Genomic DNA, 20,782 nt, shown 5'->3' on the forward strand with positions numbered 1-20,782 from the left:
GTCAAAAAGCAGAAGCCTACCCCACTTGATTCCATTCTTTCCTTCACACCATAACCTCAATCACTTGTTTCTTTCCTTTCTCTTACAACCACTAAAAAATCAATGCCCAAAAAGGGGTTCTTGTTGGCATCCAGGAATGCCATATTAGCTGAATCATAGTCATGTAAGTGTTCCACCATTCCTTGAAAAGAAAGAAGTCACACTTCAAAGATGTTCCACCTATTACATGTGCCTACTATTATTTATTACAGTTTTTTATAACTTACTGAATTCCAGATGGGTTCAAAGACTGAAACTCTGTTTCCATTCCTTCAACAGAAGTCTCAGTGATGGGGTAAGAGGCAGACAGGCAGTCAGGGCTGAGCTAGCTAACTGTGTGTAAAGGGAATGATGCATCTTGTCACAAAAGCCACTGGGGTAGCTTGGATCATTTGGATGACCAGGATGCAGTTACCTACACTGAAGACAGTCACTTCATTTAGTTAGAACTTCCATCCCACATAGAAGTCTTTAAAAAAATGCAGAGATTCATTTGCCATTTGCAGTTTTAAATAGAGAATAAGCATAATTTCAAAAATCCATTAATTGCAAATTAAAAAAAAACTATGTTTCAGCAGAACAACAGCAAGTTACCCTTCAAAATCGTTCTTGTACTTAAGGCTTCCCTTCTGCCCATATAACTTGTCAGGGTTGGTGTTCTTCTTTGTATATTTTTGAACATAACTCCCACTTTTAAAGAGTAATCCCATTTTCCCCAATTGTGCTGTTTATTTTGTTTAACCAGCCACACATTTTTCATCATTTTTGGAATTACTTAAATGGAGAAGTAGGAGAATGCCCTTACTGAGATTCTACAACTTCCTGAAGTGGTCTCTGTGCTACTAGCAAATATGCCACTGTAAAATTTCTTCCATTTAGCTTCTTTACTTCTGTGGTACTTGCTCTTCTCTGACAGTAGAATTAAACTTGAAAGAGTTGTGTATGTTAAAACCAAGCATTCTTATTTGTTTATCTAAGTTTTTATTTCTAACACTTATCTTGCTGCTTGTGTCCTATACATGAAGGACAGGAGGAAAAGTGGAGAGGAAGGGAGAGAACTACAGGAATAGGCAAGCAAAATAGCAAGCAGGGGAGCAAAGGCAAGTGAGGAGTTCAAACTAAAAAAGGAAAAAAACGTGAACTGAAGCTCTCCAGAATTCCTGCTACTGCAGTCTCTAAGCAGGTAAGAAAGGGAACAGCACTGCAACTCTGGATAGTGTTGGCCTTCTGGGCTGCAACTGCATATTGCTGGCTCATGTTGAATCTTTCATCAACCAGCATACCCAAATCCTTCTCCTCTCAGGGCTGCTTTCAAGCCATTCTGTGCCCAGCTTGTATCTGTACTTGGAATTGTCCCAACTCAGGTGCAGGACCTTATACTTGGCCTTGTTGAACTCCATGAGGTTGGCATGGGCCCAACTCTCAAGCCTGTCCCTCTGGATGGCATCTAGTGTGTCTACTCTAGTGTGTCAACTGCACCACTGAGCTTGGTGTTTTATGCAACCTTGATGAGGGTGCACTCAATCTCACTGTCCATGTTGCCTGCAAAGATGTTAAATAACACCAGTCCCAACACCAATCACTGAGGAACACCACTCATCACCAGTCTCCACATGGACATCAAGCCACTGACTGCAACTCTCTGCATGCAACCATTCAGCCAATTCCTTATCCAGAGAGTGGTCCACCCATCAAATCCATTTTTCTCCATCTTGGCAACAAGGATATCATATAAGACAGCACAAAATGTTTTGCAGAAGTCCAGGTAGATGATATCATGCAGTCCATGGTCTTCCAACTACAACAACCCAAAGCTGTCAAAGCATCAAGTGCTGGTGCCCATCAAAGTTGGATTGTGCCCAGCCAACACTAATAAGTCCATCACAACTCAAGGATGAGAGGAACTGAAAGAGAATTCAGCTTAAGTTTTGGCAGAAATTCTTATCACAGAAGATTATCTTAGCACAGTGTGAGAACAAGCATTTTCTGGACAGTGAGAAATTATTTTCAGGAGAAAACAGCCAAACTTACAAACCCTGAAGGTTTGCATGTCATAGATAAACACATCATGTGCTTCCAAATTGCCAAGTAACAGCCAGTACTGCAAGAGGAAAAGAATCCCGGCACCATGGGACTCAGAATCATGTCTATGAAATCTAAACAACTAGTGATAGTTTTGAAAAATCAATACAGGACCTCTCGAAGGAACAAGGCCTTTTTTTCTTAGATAGAACTATGTTTCTATCGCTCTACAGACTATGGGCACTCATGGCATGCAGGGCACTGTCTGACATAAGCCATAAAAACAGTCCCTGATCAAGAAATAAAACACCAATCCATGGTATTTCTTCTGCAGTGCTTCTATGAAGACAGAAATCATATACACTGTAACTGAAAATCCATACACACAAACTCCTCTTAATGGTTACTGATGAACTCTGCTAATAAGGTTTGCTTCTGAAGAGAAAATATCCAGCCAAGGCAAAGAGATCCCCTCAACACTTCATCACATGCAGGACTTATCTGTCCTTGGGTTGAAGAGAAGCGCCTTAAGATTTTCACTAAAGATTTCCTACACTTGAGTGAATCCATGACAGTGGCTAGAACAACAGCTCTGCAGAGGACATGTCTGTATCTAAATGGTATCTGCAATGATATCTTCTGCAGTTTGATAGGGCTAAAACAAGTTTGATCATGCTATGTGTAGAAAGATAAATAAGCCAAAATTGTTCTAAACCTTACACTCAGGGAGCAAAGAAAGTTTTGCTAACTAGATCAACAAAACTGAACCAACCAGTGTACCTTATCTTCCAGACCAAAAGACATTCTGTAGTCGTAGTTGTGGAACTCAGCCTTTTTATTTTTGGCCACTGTTCCATCTGAGAAGACTAAAAACAAAGTCATCACAGAAAGACTCTGATGCCCACAGCTGAGAAGACTCAAGACAAAGGTCATCACAGAAAGACGCTGCACTACATGATGCCTACTGTTCTGCTTCTGGTGTTGAAAAGCCAACATACATACATGAGAGGCCATGCTGTCATTCTTTAAGTAGTTAACCAATGTGCTTCTGTTACTAAAAAAAGTAATTCATCCTAATCCAGAGAAGGATAAGAGCAGAAGAATGGAAATGTTGAGACACTGAAGGCCATACTAATACTGCAGTAGTAATTGTGCTGACAATGCAGTTGGCTGGAAGAATACTGAAAGGCTACGAAGAGGGCTCAGGTCACATTCAAAAGGCAGAATAATTAAACTACTGCACTCGATAAAGGAAGTACACAACAGACAGATCAGCAGAGATCTCAAATGTGAAGCTTATCATCTCATTAGAAGTCTAAAAAGCACAAAAATAATTAGAGAATCAGTAGATTTTAATGGTAGAGGTATAACAAAAAGTACTAAAAGGTGTACATATTTCCCAAATAAGTAACTTTGATGGCGTTTAAAGAAGTGAAATTCACCAAGGAAGGAATGAAGCATTTCATCCCACACCATGAACAGTGAGAAAAGATCACTTCTGTGCACTTACATCCTTGCCACTAGAAAAGTTAGCAAAGAAGCAGGTATAATGGAGTTGAAAAACTACTGAAAACCTGAAAGAATCCAAACCTGTTTGAGAGACACACCTTATCTGTAAGTGGATTCTGCATGGTAGGTCACACACCAATAACAGCTGTTTCAAAGTAACCATGTGTTTAGGTAAGCCATTAGATAGGTCACCTTAGAATCATTTGTTGGCAACAGAATTACAATCCTTAAGTACTATTGATACTGTCAATAAAAAACAAACAAACAAAAACCCCACTGTTTTTCAAGTATCTGACCTTATCCAAATTAAATTCAATGTGAACTGTAGAGTATTATGCTTCAAAAAGTATTATAACAGAGAGAATGAATTCTGAGCAATTTTGCAATTGCCTATTTTAATTCTTATTTAAAGAAAGAGTGATTCTTAAGGGCTTGCTAAAACATAATGGCTTGAGATCACAGAGCTTTAATGCAGAATTTGATACCTCTTTTTGCTAAGCAGAAGACTGCATTTTACAGATTTACATACCGAAATAGCTTAGTTTTAAATCAGATTCTCAAATTCCATGTTGTTAAAATAATGACTGACATCTCCCATTTACTTGATGATACTTTTATTCAGATTTGCCAGACTTCATGGTTGGAAATTCTAATCCCAGTGATTATATACAAAAGTTCTGTTTTTAAAATAATTATCAGTGTCATTCAATTAATTCAAATACAAGAAAATTGTGTTTTAACACAAACTAGTTTTGACAATATATTTGTGTTCTGTGAATAGAAGCAAGAGCTTCTAATTATTAGATCTTTCACTGTAACCACTAAATTTCAAACTCATCCTTTAAATTCTCCTTGTAGTAAAGATGAAATCAAGGTTTTCTGTCTCTTGAAGTCCCATTTTCTCAGCTGAACTAACAAATGAATAGAATCAGATTAACAAGTTAGAGTAAGGGTATATTCCTTTTCTGCCCATACGAAGCAAATCCCAAAACAGAAAAGGGCTGGATTATGTTCCAGTGATAAATGTTTAGCTGGCAGTTTCCTTTCATTTGGAGTTTTCACTTCCATTAGTTTTATTTATAAAGATGAGCTGGTAACTACCTGAAATTTAAGTGTAGTGTTTAACATATATCACCAATTACAAGCCATGAAATAGGAAGTGTGTTCTATTAAAAATAAAAAAAAAACAAAAAAACCCACATCATTTTAAAGAGAGGAAGCCTGACATCCAGCCAACATTCAGGAGATTCAAAACCCAGTGGCAAATATAAAAAAAAAGTTCTTAGGACTTTTTTAAGATTTGGGATTAGCAATATTATAGATGGACATATACGGAACAGCTCAAAACCTTGCCTTCAATGGAATTTTCCATCCTTAAGAAATAAAACAACAGTGGAACTTCCCTTTTGAGCCCAGAAAAATCAAAGGACCTTTTAACAGCAAGTAACATTTACAGACAGATAATTTATTTCAGTTTATCAGTTCTCCTTCCTCCATTACTGATTTGATCCACTAAACAGACAAGGGAATTTATTAATAGGCTCCCAGCAAAACGTTTGCTGCAGAAGTCACCAAGGAGTGACATTTGCCTGTTATTAAAAGCAATAAAGAGAGAAAAACATGCTGAATTCAATTTCCATCAAAAACATCTTTCCAACATGCTTTCCAACAGAATCATCTAGATTGGAAGAAACCTTCCTTGAAGATTAAGTCCAACCATCCATCTAATGATACCAAGTCCCATGGCTACAGCCCGTCCACAGACACCACGTCCACACCTCTCTTAAATGCCTCCAGACATGGGGACAGCACTATTTCCCTGAACAGTCCCTGTCAAATGCATGACCACACTCTCCATGAAGAAATTATTCCTAACGTCCAGCCTGAACCTCCCCCGACACAACTTCAGACCTTCAGCTTTAGATCACTTGCCACCTGAGGAGAGAGACCTGTCCAAGCCATGAGCAAACAGTTTTTCCAGGATATACTGTGGAAAACTGCATCAAATACTTTACCAAACTTGACGTAAATGATACTCACAGCCCTTTCCTCATCTACTGAGTGGTTAATCTTATAATTAACATGATCAAGTTAGGTAGAATCTGCCTTTCGTAAACCCATGCTGGCTGCATGTGATCACTTGATTCTTCCAAATGTGACATCTGCTCTATAAACTTCCCAGGTACCAAGGTCAGACTGACAGTCTTAAAATTCTCCGGATCTTCTTTCCTGCTCTTCTTAAGAGTTGGGTGAACTAAGTTTCCCCTCCCGTGGCAACTTTCAAGCTTTCTCCGGTGAAAGTGCTCCTCCCCTCCTCTTGCAGATGGATCCAAGCAGTTCCCAGCAGACAGGTTTCTCTATGACTCCAGTCCTGCAACAATGCATTGATCCACCAGGTCCAAGTGGTACTTTCAAGGTATTTTCCTTTGACTGACAAAGAGAAGATCACCTGTGTTCCAGAGTCTCTTACAGCTGCTCATCCACTCCATCAAAGTTTCATCAGAAAACCCACAGCAGAACTACAGCAGACTCTGCTTTTCTTTCCCAATTACTCTCAATCTCTTCACTGCTGCTAGCATTTTCTAATGATGCTTTTTATTTTTTTAATCCACAACACAAATTATCGTTCTCCAATCACACACCTAATATTTACAGAGGAAATCAAGCACTGAAGCAGTCAATTTGCAGATAGAAAACATTTAAGAAAGTTTTAGTTAGATGCTATATATTAAGATCAGAATACTGCAATATTTGAAATTAACAACACTGGATACTTGATTGATTGCCAGCAAACAGCTACACAATGCACATAATCCTCTAATTTCTGTCCTCTCCACTACTTCTCAAATGAAGTACAGTTCAAAAGCAGTACATAATAAAGCACAGATAACTTCTTTAAAAATCATACCTTGATCAGAAAGAAAATCCAGCATGGTCTGGAGAAGGAAAGACAGATGCCTGACGGATAGAGCAGGATTGCCCATTCTTCTTGAAGCATATACTAGTTCATGAAGCAAACGCATCTGCACCGCAGCCCATCCTCTATGAGTTCCTACAAAGCAAACAGTCATTTAATTTATTTATTCTTAATGCAGAAGTCATAAAATAAACAATTTTATTTGGTTTCCTGTATATATTAAGCAGTAACTTAATGATACAGAAAGATCACCCAAAGGAACCAATAATTACAAAACCCAGAGCTTGAACTCAAAATGATAGGAAAAACAAGATCTTTGGATTTCCTTCTGTTTTCAAATGTAAAGCAATTTTTGTTCTATATTCTTGTCTACTGTCTATATTTATCATTGGGATTCAGAAAATAAGGTTAACACTTCCCGTAAAGAAAAAATAGTGCACAATTTTTGAACTTTTAGAACCAGAAATTCATATGAGATTTCGTGCAAAAAACTTAATTTTCATCCAAACTTAGCACTTCCTAAATCTGTCTAAAGCCCAAGCCATGCCAATATTTTGTTACATTCTGTTGCCATGCAGCTGATGGAGGTAGAGGGGAAGTCTGACAAAATGGCATCTGACATAGAAGTGCATATGAAGCAAAGGTGTGGAACTGAATTCCTCCATGTGAAAAAAAATGGCACCCATTGCATTCATCAATGCTGAATGGTGGGTGGTGCATTTCAGCAGTGGCTTCAGGAAGTGACGTGAAAGACAAGGCACGTTCCTGACAGCCACCAGACGAAGCTGTCACACCATAAAATGAAGAGTGTGAACCAACTCATCCACACAAATGAGGAAATGGTAGTGACTAAGCTGAAAAACAGTGTTTTGTAAATGAGAATTGACTCTATCAAATGATCATAGAATCACAGAATCATAGAATGGCCTGGGTTGAAAAGGTCCACAATGATCATCTAGTTTCAACCCCCCTGCTACGTGCAGGGTCACCAACCACCAGACTAGGCTGCCCAGAGCCACATCCGGCCTGGCCTTGAATGCCTCCAGGGATGGGGCATCCACAACCTCCTTGGGCAACCTGTTCCAGTGTGTCACCACCTTCTGTGTGAAAAACTTCCTCCAGGGTCCATGGAAATAAATAGGAGGCACTACTTTTGGAGCAGCCAACACATGTTCAAATATAGCTTACCTGAAGAATAGTGGCAGACAGTATAAAAAAAGCTTGCAGAAAGCAAAGACAGTACTTAGCAGCTATAGGAATAGCCACCTGTTATTATGAGCTGGTTTTGCTTTGTTGGATTGTTATTGTGGTTTTTCTTTATTTTTAATCAGTGCAAAAAAACATCAATTCAAAAGATAAATAGCACCTAAAATTGTTTAAATATTTAAAAGCTAATCTTATAGATAATATCAAATTGATTTAATCTGTGGAGAAACATGACATATTTGACCTTACAGATACAAATGCAACCACACATACTCACACACACGTAATTACATCTATATTTGTATGAGTGTGTCTATGTATAAAAGTGTAAAAGAATCTTTCATTCTCTGATTATAAGCCGTACCAAAATGAATACAATTTCTCAAACACAAAGCTGAAAGCACATAATTAAAAAATACACTGAAATAAAATGACCTTTCTTGTACTGACAAGCATAAAATCACAAAGACATTCTGAAGCAGTAGAAGAGAAGCTCTCATTAATAAAACACATTTGCTACAAACAGAGGAACGCAGCAATATGTTCAGCAGCAGCTCTCAGAAATTCCAAACTATCAAAAGCAACACCAGCAAAAAGCAAAGGTGCTGTTTTGAAGGGCTACTCTGTTTGCCACAATTCATTTTGGATAGGTAAAGGATTTGGGATTTATTTGACATTTCTCAAGGAAGTTAGTAATATAAATCCACCTGAGTGACACCGTAAGCAAACGCATGCTCCCCCAGAGACATTTACCTTTGCTGAAATCTTTAGGATCCAATGATAAACTATAGCCAGGGAGAGTTTCCAAAAGCAATTTGTAGCAGGCCCTCCATCCAGGCTCTGGTATGCTGGGTGCTGCACACTGCATTGCTGCGATACGCTTGAAAAAAGCAGACTTGCGGTGAAAACCAATTCGTTCATACAGCTCCGAAAGGATGCTGTAACGCTGGATTTTTTCTTCTTCTGAGAGCTGAAATTGAAAAGGAAGAGAAAATGGAACTGTTTTTAATTCAAGACAGTTTTCAAGGATGTTACTGAGTAACACAAAAAAAAAGAAAGAAAAAATGTAATAGGCATCTCTACCACAGAAGGCCAGCATGTTTGCACACAGCCAGTCATGCCAACCCCTGCTGCCAGGAAATCTTCAGCTTGCTTCAGAAGTTCAGCTAACAAGTACAGCAAGGATGCATTTTCTGAACAACTTAGGTAGTTATCAGTACTATGAAGTATAACTTAGGCAAAACAGCTAAAAATAGCTTAAGAGTATCATACTTTATGGGTGATACTTAGCATGACACGCAGGTGCACAATAAGAACACAAAAATACACCGCTTCCAAAAACAACTGATTTATCAAATTAAATGTTTGAACCACTTCAAGAGTAAACCTAAACTCTCAGTTTTTATGAGTCTCTGATCTCATAAATCACAAAATATTCCTACCATGATACCATACCTATGCAAGCTGTCAACAAATGGAGCAGAATTCAGTGAAAGGTTAAGCCCCATTAGGTTTCAAGTACAAACAAACTTGGTGAGCCACCAATATGTGCTAATGTAGCTTGCCAGTATATTTGCACAGGGCCCATGCAATTTCTCCTTCCCCATGATGAATGAGAGTTAGGTTGCCCAAGGAGGTTGTGGATGCCCCATCCCTGGAGGCATTCAAAGCCAGGCTGGATGTGGCTCTGGGCAGCCTGGTCTGGTGGTTGGCGACCCTGCACATAGCAGGAGGTTGAAACTAGATGATCATTGTGGTCCTTTCCAACCCAGGCCATTCTGCGATTCTGTGATCCAGTAACAAGTAGAGTTCTCAAAATGGATCAATGGTGACACCTAGTGCACGATACCGAACATGCACAAACAAAAGCAATACCAAATATTACTATGAGTTACTCTGCAATGTATGTTAACAGCTTTACAGGCATTTATAATGACAAAGTTCATAGAAAAAATAACATTGATGGACACAAACCAGAATTTCTGCACATCATTCTTCAAAACGGAATGCAACAATCTCAATTCTTTGTTTAATGACATAGAATCATACAGGTTGGAAAAAACCACAAAGTTCACCCAGTCCAGCCATCAATCTATCATCACCACGCTCACTAAGCCATGCCATCACTGCCACATCTACACACTTCTATAAAACCTCCACAAACAGTGACTCCATCACTTCCCTGGGCAGCCTGTTCCAATAATTGCAGGCACTTTCAGACCTTGAATGTCAGAAGATTATAGGTACACTAATGACTTTTACAGAAATAATTATAAAGCTTCAAAACATTTTTTAATCACATAAATGCTGACATCATTACAAAATCGTGAGAAAACTGTTTCTGTAAGTCACTACTAAAATTGGGGCTGTGTCACAAAGAATGCTCAAAGAAGCTTGGGAGTTTTCAGAGAGCATCATGACCTTATCTGACAGCTCAAATCCTGGTAGTTCAAAAGATCCAGAGACACAGACAGACTAGCAAATCATTCTGGCAAGCTTCAGACAACTTCTGAAGCTGAAGTTGCTACTTCCCTACAACATAAGACTGCACAATGCAAACCCACAGCACAACCACAGAACAGATCAATCCTGTAACAGGAGCAGTAAAAAGGCAATTGTACCAAGCTGAAAATGCAGCTGGAAAGAAAAGGCGGCACAAAAATAAAATACAGATCAGTTTAAGAACAGTTTATCAGAATCTTGAAAAGCTAGCATTCAGAAAGAACATGAGCTTTTACATTATTTCACCCACTCAGGCAGAGAAGCTGCTCCAATTTCTTTTCCCCCCTATTTATGTAATTTTAAAAACAACAAATGACAGCAGAATTGAAAAGGGCATTTTGATCAATTATTAGAGTCAGAAAAGCTTAAATAAGTTATCAAAACTAATTCTCAAATACAAAATACTGTCAGTATTTACACACGTCTGGAAAACTAAATTGCTAAGATGGGAAGAGAATCACAGAATCATAGAATAGCTCAGGCTGGAAATGACCCTAAAGACCACCCAGCTCCAGCCCCATGCCATGGGCATGGACATCTTCCACCAGATCAGGTATCTAAAAGCCCTATCCAATGCCCTGAGCATTTGCAGGGTTGGGGCATGCACAGCTGGGCAGCACTTCACCACCCTCACAGTGAAGAATTACTGATATCAAAGCTAAACCTATTGGTTTCTAGCTTAAAAGCCATTATTCCTTGTCATGTCCTTACACTCCCTGATAGAAGGCCATAATAGCTTTACAGATGTGAGCGCACACTGATTGGAAACAGCTGAGAGGCAACAAATTCTCTTGAAGTTTTTATTTTTACCTTATTTGAGTAAGTTTTCAACACTGACACCACTTGTCGCTCAAAGCTACTCACATTTATTTTTTGCAGTTGCAGAAAGCTATGCTTCACTGTCACAACAGAAACACCAAAACTGTGTTTTCCCTCAGCACAAATAGGTCAGTGTCAGTGTCAACACTCAAGGGCTTAAAAGAAACAAGAAAACAACCCCACACTGATACACCAACTAATTACTTCAGGGAGGACTGTGCGCATTCAGCACACTATCAGTGCAGCATCACAAATACCTTTCCTAGCTTCGTAAATCTGTACAAGTTTAAGACACGGATGCAAAACAGCCAACACCTAAAGCAAAGCATCTTTTCTAGCTAATTAATTTTCATTTGATTGTTACAGCAAATCAAGTCAGCAACCACAACTGTAAAGGCTGTAATTTACTATCCAAACAAATGAGAAAGCTTTTTATCAGGCTTGTTTTAAGGTAAGCTCTCAACTCTTTGAAAGGGTAGATGACTGCAGAACAAGGGGAAATGATCTTAAGTTGAGGGAGGGAAGATTTAGGTTGGATGTCAGGGGGAAGTTCTTTACAGAGAGAGTGGTGAGGTGCTGGAACAGGCTGCCCAGAGAGGTTGTGAATGCCCCATCCCTGGAGGTGTTCAAGGCCAGGTTGGATGGGGCCCTGGGCAGCCTGGTCTAGTATTAATTAAATGGGGAGGTTGGTGGCCCTGCATGTGGCAGGGGGGTTGGAGCTTCATGATCCTTGAGGTCCCTTCCAACCTGGGCCTTTGTGTGATTCTGTAAGCTTTCAGGAGAGAAGCTTGTTACATGATTTTTGATTATTCCTAAGTACATTAAAGTAAACTTTTGTAATCTCACTTCCTTTGTAATTGGCAGTTACAATTCATTCTTCGTAATTGGATGCAAAGATAAGTCTCAGTACCCTGGAGCCCTCTTAAAATCAGAAGACTCATTACATAATTTTACAAGACTGAGGAGATCAAATACATGTGGAAAGAAATCAGTTTTCCTCTCCATCAGACACACACACTTTATTCTGTGTTTTTCTGCTATCTGATATTGGTTGTGCTGATGTTCTACCTACCTGCAAGAGGAAAACACAGTTCCCTGTTTGTTTTTCTGCTTTACATATACAAAGATGCATCTGCAGGGTCAATAGCTGATGCCTTACATCAAAGTAACTTTATGGAAGAATTAAAGAAGAAGGAATCAGAGCAGCAGCTGGCTGGTAAGAGAAGCAGTGGGGCTTCCAGACTGCCCAGATTTATTTGTTGTCTCCTATGCAGCAGGTGGCAGAAACAAGGATGCCTTCTCATCACGTTTCTTCTCTACTTGCTTTTCCCAAGGACCTTCTCAAACTCACAGTTGTTTCTATTTGTGAGCAAGGTTTGATCAGGACAGGTGCTGCATTCTGACTGGCTGCCAAACTTTGTGCTTCTGTATAACTTAGCAGCTATTTGAATGCATTATATACTTTGTCATTTACTAAATTCTGTCTTTTTTTTTTGCTCTGAAATTTACAACTTAATGGGATGGAGGAGGAAAACAAGGGATCCTCCCAATGATGGTAATTACTTCCATAATAAACACAACATTAAGCAACACCTAAGCTTGCAGGCCAAGAGAATGACAATGCAAGAGCAACCAGGGAAAAATATAGGCACAGTGGCTTCACAAAAATACTGGCAGCCTATGTTAAAGGCTACAGGCTAAAGAGCTGCCAGGGAAGGAGACTGCATAATTAAGAAGGTCCTTAGCACTGAAAAAATTGCAGCAGTTTAGGCACTCTGTAACAAAACCCATGATTTATATGAGAGTTTATTAACTAATGAAATTCTCCTCTCCTTGGGTTAGAAAACAATGAGAGCATTTTTAGGTTTAATGATCAAAGGAGATTATCTCCTGGTGAGTTTCTGAAAGCTGCAGTCAGAATTCCACCAAAAGAATTATCTTCAAATTACATCAATTATTCTGCTTCTCTCATTAATTTGCCATCCTGATCTGGGCTTTAGCTCAATGCTGAGGATTTTAACTGCTAGTTTCACCAAGCCAGAACAAGCAGAAAAGTAAAAACAGTGAGACAGCTAACAGCTTATAACAAGTTGTTTCAAGCACAGCCATTTTTGGTAAGCAGTGACACTGGCACGAGACATTGATACCAGCTCGTTTTGTGGTGGTACAGACATCTGCTTAGCTGTATATGAACGAGATCAGCAGAACTCAGGTCTAACTAGAGAGGCTCAGGATAATATGGTTGGACTGCGTGATCTTCAAAGTCTCTTCCAACCTTGGTGACTCTGTGATTCGGTGACAATCTCTGCAGGAACTGCGCACAGAGCCAAACTCGTAGTTGCAAGAACACACTATTCATTCTTCATTATGAAAATCTATTATTTGAATACTATCAAGTGGTAAAAAGCTGAACTAGTCCTCTAAAGCAAGTACTTACAAAGTACAGAAACCACCCAAACGCTGCTTTTGAATACACATGACAATGTTCAACTCTTCCCTGAAAAAGAAAGGTCTGCATGCACTTTTCTCCTTCACATGTTGCCTCCTGGTCTCACAGTTCCAAGTATTTTTCTTCCTCTAAATTCCTTTCTAATTTGGCATTCTGGCACTGCATAATAAAAATGCAGTTGAATAGTGATACTATTATACTCTGAACTGACTGTGCAACAGACCATTCCTGATTTTCTGTTTCACTGAACAAGCTACAATCAAGCAATAAAAACCCATCACAGGAGAGCTGTCCTAAGCAGCTGTTTTTCCCTAGCACAACTCAATGGAATAACAATGGAACGTTTTGTCTTCATGAGAGAGAATCAGTAGAGTCTCTAATCTCAAAGTCCTCATGTTTGTTAATGAGTTCTGAACACCTACTTAAACCAGACTCACAGATGTGAAAACCATAGGAAGTCAAGCCCTGGTGAGAAGTAAGGGAATGAGAAGCAAGTAGTAGACAGTTTTCACATCTGTGATACAGAAAAGAAACTGGAGTCTTCTAAAAGTGACTGAGTTTCACATTTGAGGGTAATCTCAAGCAGGAACAGAAAATTAATTGAACTTTCTGCACTTACCTGGCGAAGATTGATATAAACTGCATTCTGAAGGAACTCAGAGGCTTCCATGCTCCTTTTCTGTATTGCAAGGACTCTCACTGCCTTCACGCAGGCTTCCAGTTCGATGACACCTGCATTCTTGTACTTGAAGAGAGACAAGCTTAAAGTATGGTACCTACTAGATTTGATAAGTACTTCTCAACACACAGATCAGCTGTCACATCTTACCAAAGCCTGCCATTCCCTCCCTAATGCCTATAGTGACTACACCATTAAATTATCAACATGTGACCAAGTGAAAATTAAGGTGTCATCTAAAACGTTACTGTGCAAAACAACCATTTTCAGCCTCTTCACTCACATTTTGAGACGCTGCACAGTTTCACATCTTAGAGTTCAGATGAGGAGAAAAATTGGGAATATTGGTATCATTTTGGATAACCTTGGATATGTGGGGAATTAATGTGCAGGTTTGTAACAAAGTGATGATTTTTACCTGCACGATACAATATCTATGTAAGCTGAAAGCTGCTTGACAGCTCAGTTTTAAGTTCTTCTTCACCACCTAAAATTCTTCTATCGAGGTAAATGGAAATTATTTTGCCTTCTCTACTTAACACAAAATACATTACATGGCACAGGAAACTGTACCAACAGAACTGTAGTTTTACTGCTCCGGTTTTATCTTTAGTTATAACAGTACCATCAGTCACAAACCATTCTGGGTTTTCTTATATGTTTATCATGTTTGGAACTCAGTGGGAGAAATACAGCTCAGAATGAAATGCAAGAATCATCACCAAAGCACAGTTATATATTACTTTCTCATGCATTTGAGATATCAGCAAAAACAAAATATTGGAGAGTGAATCCATTTCAGAAGATGCTGTGAAGGCTTCTTATGCTCAGTGATAACATGAAAAATATGCAGAAAGTGCTGCTCCCTCAGCACTACAGCAAGTTACTTTCTATGTGTAGTTCTCAGACAGACAAAAGCTAAATACACTTGTGTTGAACAGCCACAGGACCAAATTATTTGTTATTTGCAAGTGAAATTGTAGAGAGGCAAAGTTATTACTTGCTAAGAGCATAACGGATATTATTATAATCAAAATATGTATACCCTGCTCAAGTTATCCTTCTGAAGAAATCACATCGTCTCTTAGATGAGCAACTTACCCTTATGACAACATGAAAAGCCTAATGTATGCTTGAGAATTATTGTTATATTGACAGATTCAAATTTATCTGAAACTACCCCCAAAACTGCCACACTCCAGTGCTTCTAAGCACAAATTAAATCACAGATTAAATCACATTCTTTCATTTAGATAATTTCCCTTCAGCACAAGCATGGACATCTCATGTTCACGTGGCTTCATTTAAAGATACTTTCAAATATCAAAGAATAATTGGAAGGGAAAAAAATGGGATTAAAGGATAAATAACTGCATGGTAACACAATAAAATTTAGCTTTAGTTTTGACAAGGATATTAAGCCACTCTTGTCACAGCAAGAAATTATTTTTCCTCCATATTATCAAAGCAAACACAAAGCTACCTTACTATCTTACACTCTGAACATCTGCATAAAAATCTACACAAAATTCCCATAGAGATGAAAATGATTTAATCCTTGTAAATCCTCATTTCTAGTTGTTCTTCTTCTCATTTCTTGTTTGTTCTTCACATTTCCTCCATGACCCCATCTCTCCATCTGCACTAAAAGCCACCCTCCCTGAACCCTCTTATAAAACCATATCCAGCCTCAGCAACCCCTTCAGAAACCTCTGAATTCCCCAGAGATCTCTCCAGCAGGAACAGCAAACAAGCATCCAGCTCACACAGTGCATGAAAGCATCAATCTGCTCATGTATGTAATAAAGGTTGCAAGTAGTAATTAACAAACTTTCTAAATGTGTAGTACTTGTTCTTAAGAGTGCTTTAAAAATTTAAGACAATGAATCGAAAAGCTCCAGGTATAAGTAGGCACTGTAAATAGTTCCCTCATCACGTTGCTGTTTCAGGTCCAAACAAAGGACCAAAGGCCACAGATGTCCCAACTGCACTCAGTGCAACAGCATTAATTATTCCCTTTTGTTTCCCATTATCGTGTTTTAAAAATTATAATGCATGTGTTTTAGAAGATCCTCTGAATCTATAAGCACAGCACTTTGTTATTTACAAGATTTTCAGTGACATTTCAGAGCTGAGCAGGAATACCTTGCCATAGTAAGAAATGGCTTCCTTATATTTATCGATGATGTCTTCAGGACTAAGGCAATTCTTGGCACGTCCTATCTCAGCACTGGTATCTGCATTTATCCCATTTGAAGTCAGTGCACCTAGAACAGAACGGGATAAGAAATGAGCGGAAGGACTTTGTGTAAGTATTAAATATCTCAGAAAAAGAAGAAAACAAAAAACAAAAAACTGGGCTATGCTGCAGGTTTAAGCAGATCATACACAAAGCATCTGCCCTACCTAGCAAATACTGGCTCTGTTTCACTGTTTTCCCACACCATGTTAAAGTGACAAAAAAAAAAAAAAAGAAAATTAAATAAAAATCAATCATACATCAATAAACAGCACATAACAAAAACAAAACAAGGGAAAAAACCCTCAGTCTTTTATAGTTACTTGAGTATTCAGACTACAAGTAAAATATTGGATTGCTAGAATTAGATTAGGGCCACATCTGTTTATGCAAATTTTAATCACTGAGCTTTTCTTTGCTTTAATTACTAACTGTATTTCTAAAGCACACCCAAAAAGAAGTGCAAGTTTTTTTCTAACATAATTATCTGAAGGTGACCTCCTCCGATCATTTAAAACAAATCCATCCCCATGTCCAATCTTAGACAACCTATGCAGTGTTACAGCATAGGTAAAGGCCTCCAAATCTGAGCCTTCCACATTAATAAAAACAATTTCCTGGGGCTCAAGCAAAATAGTAAGAATTTGCTCTTCTTATATAAGAAAAAAGAAAGGACTCGGAGAGTCTTTATATTTACAGGGGATAAAAATCTGAAATAGAGGCCAAGGAAATCTGGGTATTATGAAGTGTATGAAAGTTTTCTTTCTATAACCCAATTTATTGCAGTTAATGACATTGAAAACATACATCAAAGATTTAGAAACACTCTGTATCTCTTTACATGGGACTTAATCTGCAGGATTACATGCCTCAATTTATAAAGGAATTGATTTCTCCAGGTGGATAACTGCAGAGAAAAGTACCACAAAGACACCTTCCATTCATCCTGTATATTCAGATATACGTTACTTGATATGCTCAAACACTAAAGCACTTTCTCCTATGCCTGCCAACATTAGAAGAATTACACCACAGGCATCTATAGATGAACACTTTCAGGTGTTTTACAGAAGCAAACAGCAAAATCTTTCTTCATGATGATTTAAGATTTATAGCTAAAACCTGAAGCATCAGGAATCTGTACTGGTTTTGGCAATTGGCAGTAACTACATAAATGCAAAACAAATGCAAGTAATAACAAGAAAATAATTTGGAAACATGCATGAAAATAATGTACCTGGATCAATGAGAACTTCTTGTGCCCCTAAAAGGAGGAACAAAAATGATTCTTTTTCAGCCTTAAATATTGCCAACAAAATAAGCTCTTACAGTGTTTCATAACGATCAGCAGGCTTGAATGAAATCATAAAGCCTATTAGAATCATCACTGCTATTTTGAAGGACTACCTATTATATATCAAGTAGTCACCACATGGTAATTATCTTTTTTTTTTTTTAAAGAAAAAAACAAATGTAGAAATACCATCAACTTGCAATAAACTCCAAAACAGGTCAAGAAAAACTGAATCATTTTCACTGCACACCTTAAAGCCAACCTCCTTTTCTCACGTCTTGCTTTAGATGGCAATTTTTTGTCACAGTCCACTTCTATTCTGATTTCAGGTCCTACAGTGCTTAAACCTCCATTAAATCCACACTGTACTCTAGAAGAACATTTTTGAAGAGTTGTATCCAGTACATCCCCCTCTGATTACCACCACAGAGGGTGGTGAGGCACTGGAACAGGTTGCCCAAGGAGGTTGTGGATGCCCCATCCCTGGAGGCATTCAAGGCCAGGCTGGATGTGGCTCTGGGCAGCCTGGTCTGGTGATTGGTGACCCTGCACATAGCAGGGGAGTTGGAACTCAATGATCATTGTGGTCCTTTTCAACCCAGGCCATTCTGTGATTCTATGACTATCATTAATTTTACACCATCAAATTTAATGGAGTAAAGCCAACAAGCCAGACTATTCTCAAACTTGACAAGACGTGCACAAAACCTGGATTAACAGACATGTAACTCCTTGCTAACCTAAGCTTTGATTCAGCAATAAAGTTAAGACTGAGGGTTAAGCAGCCTAAAACAATGCTTTATGAGAAAGGCAGGACCTCCCTTCAATTAATTTACCTAATCTCCAAGCTAACAAAGTAGAGACTTAGAGACAGATGATACTCCAAAACTCCACTCATGTTTCCTAATTTTGCTTGGAGAAGTAGGGAGGTCAGGTGATAAGAGCACAGTACTGCTAACAAAATACAGCAAAACCCCCAGTAAGCTAAAGATTAAGTAATTTGATGTCATCTTATGCGATGTGTAAAGTCACGCTTCCTTAAAATGCCAAAGCTTCTTCTTCATGGCCAGCAGGGAACTGCAGTGCACAGGTTCAAATAATGCCCAAGGAAACTTAATGGCCAACACTCCATGGTTCTGTCCCTTCCTCAGGCAAGTACTTCAAACTTTATGCTATTCATTCTCTTCTGAACAAACTATTCCTATCAAAAGAGCTTCAAAAAAGCTGAAGGGTGAATCAACCCCAACCAGACAATATTCTGATGGCTACAACACTTCCCAGGTATGTATTAAAAGTATTTCAATTCTCCTTAGTAGGGAAAAAAACCACTAACACCTCCCTCCTGAGGGTTTAGTCTGTATTATAGAAGGGGTGACAACATTAACGCTTCTCCCTCCAGAGATGTTTTTGACACGTTTTAAAGCAGATAAACACAACAGTTTGTTTGAGCAGCCAGGCCAAAAGTTGTTTTTTTTTTAAATGGAAAAATGCCAAATTGTTGAAGTCCTATGAGATTCACAACAAAAACACTTCTCTTGACCAAGTCTGGACACAAGAAACTGCCAAGAAAACCTGTGCTGGCAAGGCTGAAGTACAGGCACAAGAAGAGGTGCAATTCCAGGGACATCAGTAAGCAATAAAGATAATTAACACATCTATAGTCCTTACAAGTAGGCCTAAGTTGAATGCTTATTCCACATACATCATTTTTTGATCTGCCTAAAATTTGGAAATGCGTTTTGCATCCAGCCTGGTCCCTCTAACAATGTAGGTTATAAACAAGGGTGTGGTTCAGAAATTTTAAAGTATTGAAAAGAAACTTATAGAGAATTGTAAAGGGAAAAGACGAAAGAACAAATGCTGTATGACTAGACAGAGTTCAGAATTTCACATCTGATTTGTTACCTTCTTAAGTTAACAAGGAGGACCTGTTAGAAATGAACAGATTGCAATGCATACTGTTAAAGAAAGATGGAGAAAGATTAAGAACTGTGTGAAGTTTTATCCTGATGGGCAATATAAAATGTACTATGGGGCCAAGTGGACAGATTTTAACCCCTAGACATTATCTCTTAAGTTGGCATTTTCTCTCTAAATACAGTAATTTTTATTACCTAGCTCATCATCTGGTGTCAGTACATACAGTATGTACTACAGATAACAGATGAATGAAGATGGGTGGAGATGCTGTATAAAAGGAATTCATTCTGACTGCACAGCACACACGGGTACTTAGATCAGCACTTAAACCCAGAGTCTGTTTGTTTCAGTACTGTGGAAGACTGTAAATACATACAAATATATAAAAGATATACAAACAGCTCTGCTGGGTGAGACCAAAGCCTGTCTCACCATCTTCTCTCCCACCAAGCTGTAAAAACAAAGCTATTTATTATCACGTTTCACCTGCCTTCAGGAACTTATAGCTCAGACATTCTGAATGCACAGCTTTCACAATAATTAATACATTTTTTTCTTTTATTATCGTAGCCATCTTCTCCAGGAAGCCACAGAAGCTTTCAGAAGCCTCAATACCATGTAGCAAGTGTTAGGTTATGCAATTAGAAGCTCATCTGGACAATCACAATAGAGCATTGAGAAACAATGAGAGTTGAGCCCAGTAGTTTAATCAGAGTAGGCAGAGCAGTCCAGGAGTGTTAACTCTCTCGATGGGTTTCACAGGCTGCTCTCCAAATCACCTTAACAGACTGAGGGATGTTACTGTCTACCATCTTATGGATTCTAGGATGCAGGGGAAGAGCACTCTGGGATTGTGCAAGACTTTCTTATGGGATACACAGGAGATTAACCAACAGCAGGGAAAAGGAGGAATGAAGGCAGATTAGGGAGGAACAAATATGGAAAAGATGGATAGATAAGGAGAGCGTGTATCTGTGTGTGGAGGTCTGAGTACAAACAACTGGAATGGGGCTCTGAGTCCCAGTGCTTGGAATAAAGTCAAATTCCTTGCTTACCTGGTCTGTGCCTGTTGCCTGCCTCAGCAGAAAGAGAGCCCCCTTGTGCTCTACGAGATCCAACTTTACCTCCAGTCCCACCAGGGTAATGATAGATGACTGAAGCTGAACATAACCCCTCAAGAGCAGCTA

The 20,782-nt window shown here is 38.8% G+C and overlaps 1 protein-coding gene across 1 annotated transcript in view; it reads right to left on the reverse strand.

The window, feature by feature from the left end:
* TRAPPC9 (trafficking protein particle complex 9) overlaps positions 1–20,782 on the reverse strand; it is a 69,212-nt gene that overhangs the window by 42,180 nt on the left and 6,250 nt on the right. The window contains exons 2-7 of the mRNA XM_031552977.1: positions 20,651–20,779; positions 17,619–17,645; positions 16,288–16,409; positions 14,083–14,208; positions 8,447–8,663; positions 6,479–6,622 (exon numbers count right to left, since the gene is read on the reverse strand). Coding sequence (XP_031408837.1) covers positions 6,479–6,622; positions 8,447–8,663; positions 14,083–14,208; positions 16,288–16,409; positions 17,619–17,645; positions 20,651–20,779 — 765 coding nt within the window. The remainder of the gene's footprint in view (positions 1–6,478; positions 6,623–8,446; positions 8,664–14,082; positions 14,209–16,287; positions 16,410–17,618; positions 17,646–20,650; positions 20,780–20,782) is intronic.

This window comes from Meleagris gallopavo, chromosome 3 (genome assembly GCF_000146605.3).
Source record: "Meleagris gallopavo isolate NT-WF06-2002-E0010 breed Aviagen turkey brand Nicholas breeding stock chromosome 3, Turkey_5.1, whole genome shotgun sequence".
Taxonomy (NCBI): Eukaryota; Metazoa; Chordata; class Aves; order Galliformes; family Phasianidae; genus Meleagris; species Meleagris gallopavo.